At 37.4% G+C, this 15,164-nt stretch overlaps 1 protein-coding gene across 5 annotated transcripts in view; it reads right to left on the reverse strand.

Annotated features, from left to right (window-relative positions):
* Positions 1-15,164, reverse strand: part of LOC107675168 (IQ motif and SEC7 domain-containing protein 1-like) — an 83,716-nt gene that overhangs the window by 11,353 nt on the left and 57,199 nt on the right. For 4 of the 5 annotated variants that reach the window (XM_016469416.1, XM_016469420.1, XM_016469418.1 and 1 more), the window contains 9 exons: positions 7,187-7,466; positions 4,450-5,453; positions 3,312-3,473; positions 2,476-2,598; positions 2,115-2,281; positions 1,863-2,002; positions 1,588-1,617; positions 520-645; positions 289-388 (listed from right to left, as the gene is read on the reverse strand). In XM_016469416.1, the coding sequence (XP_016324902.1) occupies positions 289-388; positions 520-645; positions 1,588-1,617; positions 1,863-2,002; positions 2,115-2,281; positions 2,476-2,598; positions 3,312-3,473; positions 4,450-5,453; positions 7,187-7,466 (2,132 nt within the window). Of the gene's footprint in view, positions 1-288; positions 389-519; positions 646-1,587; positions 1,618-1,862; positions 2,003-2,114; positions 2,282-2,475; positions 2,599-3,311; positions 3,474-4,449; positions 5,454-7,186; positions 7,467-8,708; positions 8,830-15,164 lie in introns of those variants that run through there. The other variant, XM_016469417.1, reaches the window with a different exon arrangement.

The raw sequence follows: 15,164 nt of genomic DNA on the forward strand, positions 1-15,164 counted from the left end.
CTTCCCTTTCTAGCTTGTACTTATTTGAACAAATGCCTGAAACTTGGTTTAACGAGCACTTCCTGTGTCTGTTTGCCTCTTTAAGAAGAATCGCTTTATGTATTCCCCAATTGTAAGTCGCTTTGGATAAAAGCATCTGCAAAATGACTAAATGTAAATGTAAAAAAAAAAAAAACTTTTATTTTGGATGCGATTAATCGAGATTAATCGTTTAACAGCACTACTTATTATTTTAATGGCACTTCTAGCCTTCCATTCAGAAAGATTGGCTGTGTTCATATTTCTTACACTGGTTCTCAAAGAGCATCACTTGCATCCCGTACAGAGAGAAAGACTGCCTGAAACTATACGTCACTGAGTTTTTCTTCTTCTGGAAGATCTTGGTAACCTGTCACAAAGTGGCAGAAATCACAGTGATCAACACATGCTGATATTTGTCCATTCATGAGAGTATTTAGCTTTAGTAGGCGATGTAGCATGCTCATGTCATGTGTTCTATGTGTCTTTGTGATCTCTCACCACCAGCAGGTCATTAAACAGGAAGATCTCCCGCTGGTGCTGCCCCAGTTTTTGCAGTCTGTTGGGATCTGGGACCTCGAACAGTCTGCAGTAGCACACCAGCCTGCGATGGGCCTGAGACAGCACCTGTAACACACACACACACACACACACACACACACACACACACACGTGTTTGTTTCTCTGTCATGGTGGGGACTTTCCACCGACCGACGCCTATTTTTATACTGAGCTATAATATTTTTTTTCTCTTCTACTGTTTTTATATAGAGCTAGCTATAAAACTATAACCTAACACACCCTAACCCTTTATTTACCTTTTTATTATTGTTTTCACCAATGACAATTTCCCCAAAGCAAGGAAGTTTTGTCACATTTAGCTCACTTTTATGAGGGCATATTTGCATCCAAAATATGAAAATTCTGTCATCATTTACGTTCCCTCAAGTTGTTCCAAACCTGTATGAGTTTCTTTCTTCTGCTGAACACAAAATAAGTTATTTTGAAGAATGTTGGTAAGCAAACAAGTTGACGGTTGCCATTGACTTCCATAGTATTGAAAACAAAAATGCTATGGAAATGAATGGTTACAAGCAACAATTTGGATACCAACATTCTTCTAAATATCTTCTTTTGTAACAACTTTTGTAACAATATGAGAGTGAGTAAATTAATTTTCATTTTTGGATGAACTATCCCTTTATGTACTGTAAGTGCACACACACAGTCAGATTAATTTACTGTACATGACATGTGAAGCATTTCACTCAGCTTTTAACTCTTGGAAGAGTCTTTTTGTGAATGTGAGATTACATTTTGGTACTGTTAACAAATCTATACATATTGTATCAGTATTTAAATTATGTATCTAGAGTTTTGAAAGGACAAAGAAAATGTTTTACATCCAGTGCAAAATATCCAGTTATTGATTTTAGGTTCAGATGTGACATTTGGAAATAAAATTACATAGGGAAAGCGACTGTGGTGGTGAAGCGTGGAAAGAAATAATGATTTGTCACACACAGACAGACAGCTGCTGTATTTATAAATCATAAAAAAAATACTTACACATCCAAGGCCATGCTGAAGTGATCCCATCTGTAATGCAAGAGGAAAAGTCAAGATATTTGTGTGTGTGTGTACTAATGCAATTCTCTTTACTAAATTCAAAATGGTCATATCTGAATTGTTGAAGAATGACCAACTGACGGCCTCTCATTATCTTCATTAATTACACAGATGGTGTTTAAGAAGAAGGTCAATGACTGGGGATTCAAAATAAAAGTCTGCATCTTTTAGCAAATGTACGACAGTTTCATAAAGCAGGAGTATGATGAACCTACTTGCTTCTTGCCCACAATGAGTTTCTCCACCTTCTGCACCTGAGACACGTGGTCCTCATTGGTTTTGAGCTCCTTCTTCTGGATCCGCTCGTAAATCCCAACCAGCATCTCCCGAGGGATGTCCTCGCCATCATCAACCCCTTCCAACACAAACACAAGACTGCCATTACAGCTGTATCTGTTTTGTTTTCCTATCTATCCAGAGTTCAGTTGACGGATGTGATTTACGGATGTGTGTGTTTCAATCAAAACCTCGCAGATTCTTGACAAAGTCCTCAAGTTTCATCTTGCGTTCCAGCTTGACGTTGGGGCTGTACATGTCTGTGTTGAGGAGGATGATGGCGAAAGCCAAGATGAAGATGGTGTCAGGGTTTCTGAACTGACGGACCACATCAGGGTTACAGATGCAGTAGCGCTGGCTGAACAAAGACACATCCCAGATCACTGTAACTCTGATCAAGCATGTTAAAACATTACAATATGAAGCAATGAAAATGATCTTTTTAGAATTAGTGCCGCTTGAATATTTGCCTTTTCTAAGTTATAACACTTCATAATGATAAATAAAAAAAAAAGATTTATGTATGTAGATGTATGTTGCTTGATAACACACCTGAAAGCCTCGATCAGGCGCTCCACCTTCTGTGCCTCGCCCTGAACCCGGATTTGAGCCTGGAATTTCCTCAAAGCTTCATCCAGCTCCATCACTGAGAAATCCAGCTCATCCACCACACAGCTGCAATAGACACACACGCACTCCTAAAAATAAAGCTGCTTCACCATGCCATAGAAGAACCTTGTTGTCTAAATGGTTCTATTAAGAACCTTTAACATCTGAAGAACCTTTCTGTTTCACGAAAGCTTCTTTGTGACGAAAGAAGATTCTTCAGATTATAAAAAGGTAAGAAAGAGATGGTTCTGTGACTGAATGGTTCTTTGTAGAACCAAAAATGGTTCTTCCATGGCATCGCTGTGAAGAACCTTTTAAACACCTTTAATTTTAAGAGTGTGCCCTCAAACGTCAACACATGCTTGGTGCATGCCACAATTGCCAGTTTGCACAAACAGGGTACAGAAAAAGTGTTTTGTTTTTAAATACATTATCAGTGGAAAAAATTAGTAGCCTAATTGGGAGCAAAAAGGTTGCAAGTAGCTAGGTTACAAATTTCACTTTAGTTACATGGTTGAATAGTTGATTTTGACAAACACAGTCAGAGATACTGTTTGTGTAAAAATAGAAGAGGTCCACTTTGTTTGAATTAGATATTTAATGTGTTTAAAACTAGCTACTGTATGCTAGGTTCATTTTATTTTAGCTAGTTTTTCTAAAACATTCTCTACAAAACATGGAATTTATGTAATTTGTGTATTTAATTTGTGGAACGTGGCAATTATAATACTGATCAAATGAAATGAAACTGAATAAATGAAAAAAAGGCAAATACGTACTCTAAAACATCCCTGTTGAACTGTTTCTGTCTGTTCCCGAGAAATTCTCCAATCATTTGTCTACTCAAGCCTTTCCTCTGCAGCAGGAAGAGGGCCACACCTACAGGTGTGTCAGGAATAAAGCCCCTCTCCATCAGGTACTGGATGCCCTTCTCTGGCTTTCTGAAAGTACAGAGTAATGACCCTGAAACATTCGACCCTAAAATATTTTTAGGGTTGGCACAAAATATATTTTGAAAAAGAAAAAAAGTTATTTACACCAGAATTTGAGAATTCTAAATTAGGATTTAAAATTGGTGATAGAATTAGTGGAAATATACCTAAACAACAAATCAAATAATAATTAAAAAGAAAAAGGCTGAAGGATAGACATAAAAATATGATTAAAGTGCTGCACTGAATTCAGCCCAATCAACACATACATAATATACAATAATATTAATATCACAGTCACACTTTATTTTAAGATCCATTTCTCACTATTAACTACGACTTTTGAACTCCTACTGCTAATGTGCTGCTTATTAATAGTTAGTAGCGTAGTAAAGTAGTAATAGATAAGTTTAGGTATGTGTATGATTAAGGGATCTAAAATATGATGCAGAACAAGGCACTAATATGTGCTTTATAAGTACTAATAAACAGCCAATATGCTAGTGATATGCATGCTAATAAGCGGCTAGTTAATAGTGAGAATTGATCCTTAAATTATCCCTTCATACCCAGTGATAAAATATGTGACCCTGGAGCACAAAATCAGTCTTAAGTCGCTGGGGTATATTTGTAGCAATAGCCAACAATACATTGTATTGGTCAAAATTATCGATTTTTCTTTTATGCCAAAAATCATTAGGACATTAAGTAAAGATCATGTTCCATTAACATATTTTGTAAATTTCCTACTGTAAATACATCAAAACTTAATTTTTGATTAGTAATATGCATTGCTAAGAACTTAATTTGAACAACTTTAAAGGCGATTTTCTCAATATTATGATTTTTTTGCACCCTTAGATTCCAGATTTTCAAATAGTTGTATCTCGGCCAAATATTATCCTATCCTAACAAACCATACATCAATGGAAAGCCTATTTATTCATGCTGTATAAAGCTCAATTTTGATAATTGTAATACATACTTGTTGAAGAGGTTGAGGCCGATGCGGTATTGCCTCTTGCGCATGATATCGCTGCTGAAGGCCGGAGAGTCCCAGCTGTTGCGAGTGTCTTTGTGGTAGGTCTGTTTGCTGAGACTCTCGTCTCTAGATGGCAATTCTGAGTTTATCGTGTCAATGGAGTTTGAATTGCTGTTGATGCTGTCATTGTCTCCGTCTGAGAAGTCTGACTCGGACTTGCTCTGCCGCTTGCCGTTGGCGGCCAGGTGGCTCTCCAGCTGCCGGTGTCGAAGCGGCTCTTCATCTCCAGAGAGCGAGGGGACTCTAGGAGGTAGCCCTTGTTTGGGACGGGGCCCGGCTGCGGTGCGCTGGTGAATGTTGCGGTGGCTTGTATCTGCTGCGCTGTCGCTGGGAGGCTCGATGGTCAGCAGGGGTAAGCCCGGCCCTTGGCGCTCGAGGGAAGGAGTGTCCGTGTCCAGCTTCTCATTCCTGGCGTCCGTGGACGGCTGGACCAGCAGAGAGAGCTCCTCTTCATCGATGAAGAGCGTCACGTCGCAGATCTCATCATCCTGATGCTTGCTCTCCTGACAAACTGCTTGCTCGGGCTGCAGACTACGGCAGTTCAGTGCATCGTCGATCGACGCCGCCAGTGACTTCACTTGCCTGGAGAAAGTGTCCTCTAACTCTGTGATTGTGTCTGTCAAGTCGTTTTGAGTTTCTGGGGCTTCCAAAATGACTGGGACCATCTCTGCAGCCTTCACCATGCCTCCTACTTGGCTGACGTCGTCCAGGAGAGACATTTGCCTCCCCTCCAAAACAGAGCCGTGGGCTTTCTCAGGCCCCTCAAAGGAAAGCTGCATCCTCATGTTGGACAGAAGGATCCTGCGGGTCATGCGGTTCTCCGACATCGAGCTCCTGAGGCGCTCAAAGTTCTTGTTCATCTGGTATTGGCGGAAAGCTGTCTGGATGGTGCGCGCTGCATGGCGGGTTATGAAACGGCCTCCGTATTTCCGCTCAAGCATTTCCACCTTAGAAAACCAAGAAACATATGATTAAGACAATATCATAACAAACCAATTAGGGTTAATTAGAAGGTACAACACATTGTGTATAAACAATAGTGTTTAACATTAAACAATTTTTGGTTCCACGTTATTTCAATAGTCCGCTTTATACGTTCTACTAACTATAAGTAGCTTGCAACTACATGTCAACTAATTCTCAGTAATGTGCAACTACATGTCTACTAACTCTCAGAGTAGATTGTTAGGTTAGTTTTAGGGTTAGTAGAATAAGTTGACATATACTTGCAAAGTTTCTCATAGTCAGTATGTTGTATGTTGTGGACCCATCAAAATAAAGTGTTAGAAGATATTAAGCAGACAGTCTACTAATACTCTACTGACTGCTAGTTGACATGTAGTTGCAAAGTTACTTACTGTTAGTAGAATATCTAAAGTGGACTATCAAAATAAAGTGTTACCCTATACTGTATTACTAGCATATTGGCTGTTTATTAGTACTTATAAAGCACATATTATGTATGACCATATTTTAGATCGCTTAACCCACCCAATACCTAAACTTAACAACTGCCTTACCAACTATTAATAAGCAGCACATTAGGAATTTAAGACAAAAGTCAAAGGCCTAGTTAAATTGTGAGAATTGGTCCCCAAACTAAAGTGTGACCGTAATTTTGCAAATATTTGTCAACTAACTGCCATTAATTTTAAACATCATGTCAACTAACTCTCATTAGAGTATTAGTAGACTGTTAGTTTAGGGTTAGTGTTGATATGTACTTGTAAAGTTACTTATAGTAGAATGTCTGTTGGTGGAGCATCAAACTAAAGTGTTAGCAGATATTAAGCAGACAGTTTACACTGTAAAAAAAATAAAAATAATAATTTACCATTAAAAATACAGTAGCAACATTTTAGGTTTTCCGGATTTAAAAAACATATTTCATTAACTGATATTAATTTTAATATAGCAACCTATTAAAGTACTGAAATCTGTTTAGTACTTTTGTAATACACTGATAACCACCAAAAGCATGGGGTCATGAGAAAGTTACATGATGAACCAAAGCTTATCACAAACAGCTTTTCCACAAGCTGAGAAGGAAAATACTAACGTACATTGAAGATGCACAGTGACATTCACACAAGCACTAAACACCATCATGGTAACACACATGAACCTGAAATAATGCAATAAATATTAATTTAACAACATTAGATGTAACATACACTACAACCCTAATGAACATAACCATTAAAGAAAAACTAATAAGAAACATCGTTTTTTCGACGAAAAAACATCAAATGTAACGCAGGGAATTCTGGGAATGTCAATTTATGGTTTTCACTGTAAATTATATGTTCTTTTTAACTTCCAAAATGATTACCGTAAAATTACATGAAATGTGCATTGCAGTTTTTCACCGTATATAGTAGGGGAATTTACCATTAACCAATTAATAGGTTTTTTAGGTATGTTACCGTTAAATTCACAATAATTTTTACCATGTACTAATACTGTAATGACTGCTAGTTGACATGTAGGTGCAAAGTTACTTATTAGTAGAATTTCTGATTATCAACGACGTTATGTGTGTTTCGAAATAAAGCGTTATACAAGTTTTGAAACACACACACACACACCGTTGTTGATAATCATGATTGTGCAAACTACAAAATGCAGCATAGGCTCGTTCAAAGCTCTGGTCCACTATTAATTTGCCGGGACACTGCACCTTCTTGTCCTGCAGGTCTGTGGAGAGCTCATAGCTCTCAGAGAGGGAGCGCGAGCGCTTGATGGCCTCCTCCTCTGCCTGCTTGCGGAGGATGGACTGAGAGTGCTGTAGTTTGGGCCGCTGCGGGCGCTGAGGGCCTGGCTGGACGCTGTGGCCATACACTGGGCTTTCAAACTGCTCCGGACTCAAGGAAGAATTGTGTGTGACAGGGCCTCGGCCATATCCTGTGCTGGTGTCCAGGGAAGGGCCGGGCTCGCTGTTTTGAACACTCCCCTCCACACTAGACAAGACAAGAAGGCAAATGAATGAATGTAAAAATACACACTTACAACATTTACATGGTACAGTGGGTCATATTCACTAACAATTTCACATATATTGCATGCACATAAAAGTTTCTCGCGCAGACGTTCTGCTGTGCTTATGCACAAACATTTTTCTTAGTCTTTCTAATGTTGAAAAATCCATCCAGATTGTTTTAAATGGGCAAGTGCATGGCCATAGTTATTATTAAGCATCTAGGCTTTCTGCATGACCCCTCCTGTACAGGCATTAACAGTCTCTATGCACTCTAGCCTAGGATTTTCATGTAAATCCAAGTGTGCCATTCCCAACACCAGCTGAGATATAAAAGCTTTTATATGCTTCTGTGATAGGCTGCATTTTCATAAAATTTTCCTCCTCCTCCTCCTTTGCAGAATCAGATGCAATGTTCTGATGCTTTGTAAGCCACTATAGACACGTTTAAAAGCATTGCTATGAACATCACATTTGGTTGTGCTCATATTCAACATTTCCAACTATTCCAAGTGTTGCTGTCAGTATATTTTGGCAGTCAGGTGAGACTCAAGTAAACAGGCGGCACAAAGAACTGGATATGTGTCAAAAGATTGGATCTATGCAAAGCAGCCTTCGTTGTTCAATTTAAAAAGATAAGAAACATTTAGGGGTGAACACATACCATGTTTCTAGAAGCACCAGGAGTATTGTCGTTTATGCAACTGATTCTAAGTTTCAAAGTAAATTTAGAACTAATTTAAATGTGAACTTATGACTTTGCCTTAAAGCTATTGTACATACAGTTTTAGGCACATATAATGCATGTTTCATTAAACGTTGTCAATATTTGAACAACTCTGAGCAAAACCAAAAAAAAAACATGGTAACACTTTAGATAAAGGACCAATTCCCGCTATTAACTAGTTGCTTACTAGCATGCCTATTATTAACATTGTTGCTGTTTATTAGTACATATAAAGCACATATTCTGCATGACCGTATTCTACATCCCTAATCCTACACAACACCTAAACTTCACAACTACAGGATGTTAAGGTGATGCAATGAAGTTAAAGCGATGAAATTCTACCAAATATATCCAAGTGATCAAGTTAAGACTGCACATCTATCTAGAACATGCTTAGCACACAAACGCCTTTTTATTTTGTAAGTGAATCATGTGTTCCCTATGCTTACTTCAGTCAGAGCATATATCTTCCATATTTACATGAAAATTACTCACTAACTGTTACTCTTTGCAGAATTTCGACGTGAATGTTGTCCAAAGAAAGACCTCCTGCCAAAGAAGTTCAGCTTCTTCTGCTTATCTGCCATTTTAAGCCACAAGTTCAAAGGGCAGTTCGGTTTCCTGCAGAGAGCCAAAGTCTGCTCTGATGAAACCAATCATTTACACACCAGCACATCACGCTCGGCGTAGAGTCATGAACTCGCCTGCATGCACAGGATTTTGCTCAAATAATGTAGAAAAGAAACTTCCTTCAACAACTTCCTCCTCTGTGTTTGCAGTTGTCATGCCTCCAGTCACATGCATCACTGTACAAACAAGTGTAAAGAAGACCTTACAATGCAGCAGGAGAGGCTGAACGCAAATGTCAACCAAACACACCTCTTTATGAAATGAAGAGAAATACAGTTAACTTATGCACAACTAATGTGAAGCACTGAACATTAGGCTGTTTTAACTAATCAAAAGACAGACTAGTGATCCTTCATCCTTAAATAGGATGTACTTTATTTTACAGTATGTGCACTTATGTGTATTTTCAGTGTACTTACTCCTAAGAAAGTACTGGGTAGTATAAGGTAACTAGCATGGGTTAAGGTTAGATTTAGAGGTAGGTTCAGGGTTAGTGCATGCGGAACAGGACTGTAAAATAAAATGCTACCCTTAAACATAATATATAATTTAAGTCTTACTTTTAAATGAGAATAATCCAGACTACATTTTATTTACACATCCTGAATTTATTATTCTGTTGATCAGATTTACAGCATGATACCAAACATAACAATAAAGGGCGTAATAAAGTGCTTCTCTAAACATGCTATTAGGCAAGTCATAGCATTAGTAAGTAAATAACATTGGTATTGAAGTATCAATGCTTGCTATCAGACCCTACTTTTAAACCTAAGTCAATACAAGTACAGTACAGAATTGTTTATGACTGATTGTGATGCATTGAAAGGGACTACAGGTGAAGATCTCAGTGACCAGATGAGTGCCTTGTCCACACATTCACACAGAGTACATGCAGTCATGGAGATGTGCTGTCGACACAGTGAAATTCACACTTCTTGCATAATATCTCTGGAGACAGATCTCATGCACCAGCTGTCCTGGCAAACACTGACACGTTCCTCTCTCGTGGGTGGCTAGCCTCCCTAGTGCTCAAACACAAATGCCAGCACACAGTTTAGAAGCCATGCTGCTCATGTAAAGTGAGTTGGAGAATAATTTCAGTGTGCATTTACTGCTCAATTGTAACGCATTAGGATTGAACATTTTTAACATGTAAAGGATAATTATGCAGCACCATTCATTCACTGAACAACTTTTGTCACTTACAGTATGCCACGTTGGTCACTAATGTCAACAGTTGCAAAGCAGAGCTCAAGTTTGCACAAATATAGTGAATATAGTGTGGTCCGTGTGATACAGACAGGAATGTCTACTAGCAACCAACAGCATGATCACTCTGTGATCTCCGGTGATTGTATTGCTGTCAGTGTGACTGCAGCATGAATTCATTCAGTCCTCACATTCATTCTGAGACATTCAGAGAAGCAGATCCAATGAATTTTGTTATTATAATGTACTGTAACAACTTCAAGGATGTTATGCATTCATATCCTCTATCCTTATATGAGCAATCTCTAGTGTGTAGAGACCCTTTGGGACATTTCCAATTTTCAGTATACCATCACAAATATTGGCCAAATTTACTGAACAGGGTAAAATGGAATTAGCTGCAATCTCATAAAAACACAGATGGGAGTGGTTGATCTACTGGCAATGTGCAAATTAAAGAATGCAGACACAACCAGTGCATTTCCATACTAACCAGTGCAACCTACCAAGAGCAGCATAAAATAGCATAGGGTCGCAAACGAGCAGAGCCGATGATGATCAGGTGTGTGTAATCTACTAACAACACAGGCACAAAATGGCTTATAGTTTTTTCAAAATGCTTACACACAGTTTTTGAAACTATGGCTCCATTTCTCAAAACTCTACACAAAACCACAAAACACACATACAACATACAAAACGTCACACACATCTTGCAAAAGCAAACACTTCTTTGAAAACCATTTTAACTCTTCTAAAAATTTTATTTTTGCATAGTAACTTTACACACAAACAAAATAATTAGCCACATGCACGCCAAACTACACACAGATGTGAAAAATGTCAAACACTACACTCGTGTGTCTTCTGCTTGTTCAGACTGCAGTGAAGAACAGGACTTTGTCACAGCACTCACACATATTGTACATGCACATATACACTGATGAATTTTACACAGTTATGCAACTGAACTGAATTAATACTCAACTGACTTGAGCTGTAGAATGACACTTGACTTAGAGCTGCTTTACAGCAGAATGTGAATTTGATACTATTTTGAAGCTCCTGTGAAACAATCTATATTGTATAAGGCACTTTAGAAATGAAGTTGACTTTCTGACTTGGCTTTTATGCATATTCAGGACGGACAGACGGACGGACAGAGATAGATAGATAGAGAGATATAGATAGATAGACAGATAGATAGATAGATAGATAGATAGATAGATAGATAGATAGATAGATAGATAGATAGATAGATAGATAGATAGATAGATAGATAGATAGATAGATAGATAGATAGATAGATAGATAGATAGATAGATAGATAGATAGATAGATAGATAGATAGATAGATAGATAGATAGATAGATAGATAGATAGATAGATAGATAGATAGATAGATAGATAGATAGATAGATAGATAGATAGATAGATAGATAGATAGATAGATAGATAGATAGATAGATAGATAGATAGATAGATAGATAGATAGATAGATAGATAGATAGATAGATAGATAGATAGATAGATAGATAGATAGATAGATAGATAGATAGATAGATAGATAGATAGATAGATAGATAGATAGATAGATAGATAGATAGATAGATAGATAGATAGATAGATAGATAGATAGATAGATAGATAGATAGATAGATAGATAGATAGATAGATAGATAGATAGATAGATAGATAGATAGATAGATAGATAGATAGATAGATAGATAGATAGATAGATAGATAGATAGATAGATAGATAGATAGATAGATAGATAGATAGATAGATAGATAGATAGATAGATAGATAGATAGATAGATAGATAGATAGATAGATAGATAGATAGACAGACAGACAGACAGATATATAGATAGACAGACAGACAGATAGACAAACAGACAGACAGACAGATAGACAAACAGACAGACACAGACAGACAGACAGATATATAGATAGACAGACAGACAGACAGACAGATAGATAGACAGACAGACAGACAGACAGACAGACAGATAGATAGAAATAGGCAGATGATAGACAAACAGACAGACAGACAGACATATAGATAGACAGACAGACAGATAGACAAACAGACAGACAGACATAGATAGCTACTTTATGAGGAAAGCCTCTGTAAATGAGGTTTAATCTAGTGATCTGGCAAAACGCTGTGAAAGTGTGTGACTCGGACTCTTCTAGTGAAGTCACTTCCCCATCATAGGTCACGTTAAAAAGGAACAGCTGCTGTATGATTGAGGGGAAAATGAAGAACAGTCTAAAATGACATTTCCTACAGAGCCCTAGAGCCTCAACTGTTTCTAACTGTAAATCAAGAGTGGCCACCATAACCACAGAAGATTTCCACAAGAAAACTGAAAAAAAAAACAAAAAAAAACACACACACACGAATGTGTTCTCTCACATTGCATTGCCATTCAGGAGCCTTGTCTATTATTTAAACAAACTAGTACCCCAGTCCAAAATTCCCCCCCCCAAAACCTTGATGGCATTAAAATGATTTAGTTTAATTTTGATTTTTTGTTGTGTGTGTCAAGTCAAGTCACTTTTATTTATATAGCGCTTTTAACAATAAAGATTGTGTCAAAGCAACTGTACAGCATTAATTAGGAAAATAGTGTCAATAATGCAAAATGACAATAGTAAATTTTTTTCAATTTCTGTTTGAATTGACTGTTAAATATTTAAAAAGTATAATTCATCCAAAGATAAAAAATACCTCTTTATTATTATTATTATTTCCATGCAATGAAAGTCAATGTAGGACATTTTTTAGACTACTTGACCTTCACTGTATGGACAAAAACACTAAATCTTTGTGTGTGTGTGTGTGTGTGTGTGTGTGTGTGTGTGTGTGTGTGTGTGTGTCCACCAGGTGTTTGACAAATAGCAGGGGGATTCCAGCAATCCAAGTGAATAAAGGTGGATGAGAAAGAGGGCAGGAAAAGTCTTTGGGAGTCCATCACGTTAATGAAGAGCAGACTTCAGCCCTGTGTGTGTGTGAGTGTGAGTGTGAGTATGTGTGTGTGTGTGCATGCTGGTTGTCTCAAGTGGATTTCCATATGTGCCTGAAACACACTGCAGACCACATGACCCACTTGCAGTTTTACTGTAGATGACAGAGTCAAACACAACATCACATATTAAACATACAGTGATCTCAAAAAGTGTTTGGACACTTAAACCACAAAGCCACACTTAAAAGTCATCATATTTGATAACTAAAATTAATGCCACTTGGTTTGATATTTAAAGAGGGACAGCCAAGCACAATGTTTCACAAAAAAAGACAATGTGTTGTAGGTTTGAGGTAAAACCAACTACAACAAACGAGATACTCAGCTCAAAATGACTGATAGAGTATTGGGAGACTTTTTTGCTTTGTCAAACATGAATGGAACTCTTCATAGCTGTGATGTAATGAACTACATATGAACTCCACCTGTGTGTGAACTTGAGGAGAACTGACTTGACACCAGTAACTTTAAAGTCAATGCAAAAGTGCAATGTAACTGAGAAAAGCTCTAGCAGAAATAGTTTACTAATGCCACTTGCTTTGATATTTTGTTATCTAATGCAATAACATTCAGGCATTTAAAGTGTGATGTGAATATTTTTTTATATTTCTGCCGCTACATAAGAGCTCCTCTTGCAAACCTTTCAAAATTAGTCACTGAATTATTGGATGATACAATCACAGGCAACCAAATAATCCAGCCTGGTCTCATGTTTATACGTAGGTATTAATACGTAACGTTAACATTTACAAGCACAAAACGTACACTTTTGTACGTTTTTATTAATGCTAAAACGTACAATTTAGACGTATTTCAACGTTTAAAACGTACAAATCGCTACGTATTTTTAGCTAAAAAATGTAAAAATATTTACATATCTTTAAGTAAATGTACGTTTTATAGAATCACATTTTACGCAAAATACATACGAATTATCATTAGATCACGTTGAATAATCGCACAGACATCCCATAACCAACAATGCTACAATAAAAATAATATGTCCCAAGTCAAATTGTCTGCTGATTTGTAGTTTTGCTGCAGGGCTGTTGGCACAGGATATGATGTGGCTGTTATGTGTCCTCCAGCAAAGGAAGCAGCCGTTCCCTGCTGATCTTTCTGGTGTTATTCTGTTATCTAGCTCAGCACTGCAGACATGTGACAGAGACAAAAACACAACACACAAGTGTTGAACTGGAAAAAAAAACAATAAAAATTCCACGAAAGGTAATAAAAAACACAATCAGCTACTTTAAATTGAAAATTCGGTAACACTTTAGGTAACACTTTATTTTACGGTGTCCTTGTTACACGTTACATGTACTTACTATCACAATAACAAATTAGCCATAATTACATGCAAGTAACCCTAAGCTAAACCCTAATCCTAACCCTAACCATACAGTAAGTACATGTAGTTAATTAATACCTTAAACACCTTAAAATAAAGTGCAACCGAAAATTCATCCAGAATGACGAATGCCTCATGGCCTTCCAATGGTTAACAGAGAAGCACAGACCTTCACAACAACACTGGACATTATAAATAAACCATAACATGAAGCTTTAAAGAGCTCCTCTGCATGAAAGCCTTGACTAAGATGTCTAACCTCAGCCGAGGACATCTCTGACAAGCAAATACATTCAGTTTCATACTGTCTAAGAACTCTGTGTTCGAGACCTGAAACATTTGGACTGTCATGTTACACTGTATCTCTCAGCTGGACAGGCTAAAAAAGCACTGTTATTAATGTGATCATCTCATAAATATAGATCAATGCTTCTGTCAGGGCACATGGCCACTGCTACAGAGACCAAAGAATGAATGAAAGCGGTGGTACATTTACATAAACCTGGTCAACAGCATATGACAAGCTTCTATATACACAGGATTTTCAATACAAACATTATATTCCACAGTCTATTTTACAGCACTTTGAAACCTTTGTTGACTCAATTCAGATGTACTGTAACTTGACAAAGGCCACTTCCAGTAACATCACTGAATACATCAATATAAACTAGTGCTGTCAAACGATTAATCGCGATTAATCACATTCAAACTAAAAGTTT

This window comes from Sinocyclocheilus anshuiensis, unplaced genomic scaffold (assembly GCF_001515605.1).
Source record: "Sinocyclocheilus anshuiensis isolate Anshui unplaced genomic scaffold, SAMN03320099.WGS_v1.1 scaffold1556, whole genome shotgun sequence".
Taxonomy (NCBI): Eukaryota; Metazoa; Chordata; class Actinopteri; order Cypriniformes; family Cyprinidae; genus Sinocyclocheilus; species Sinocyclocheilus anshuiensis.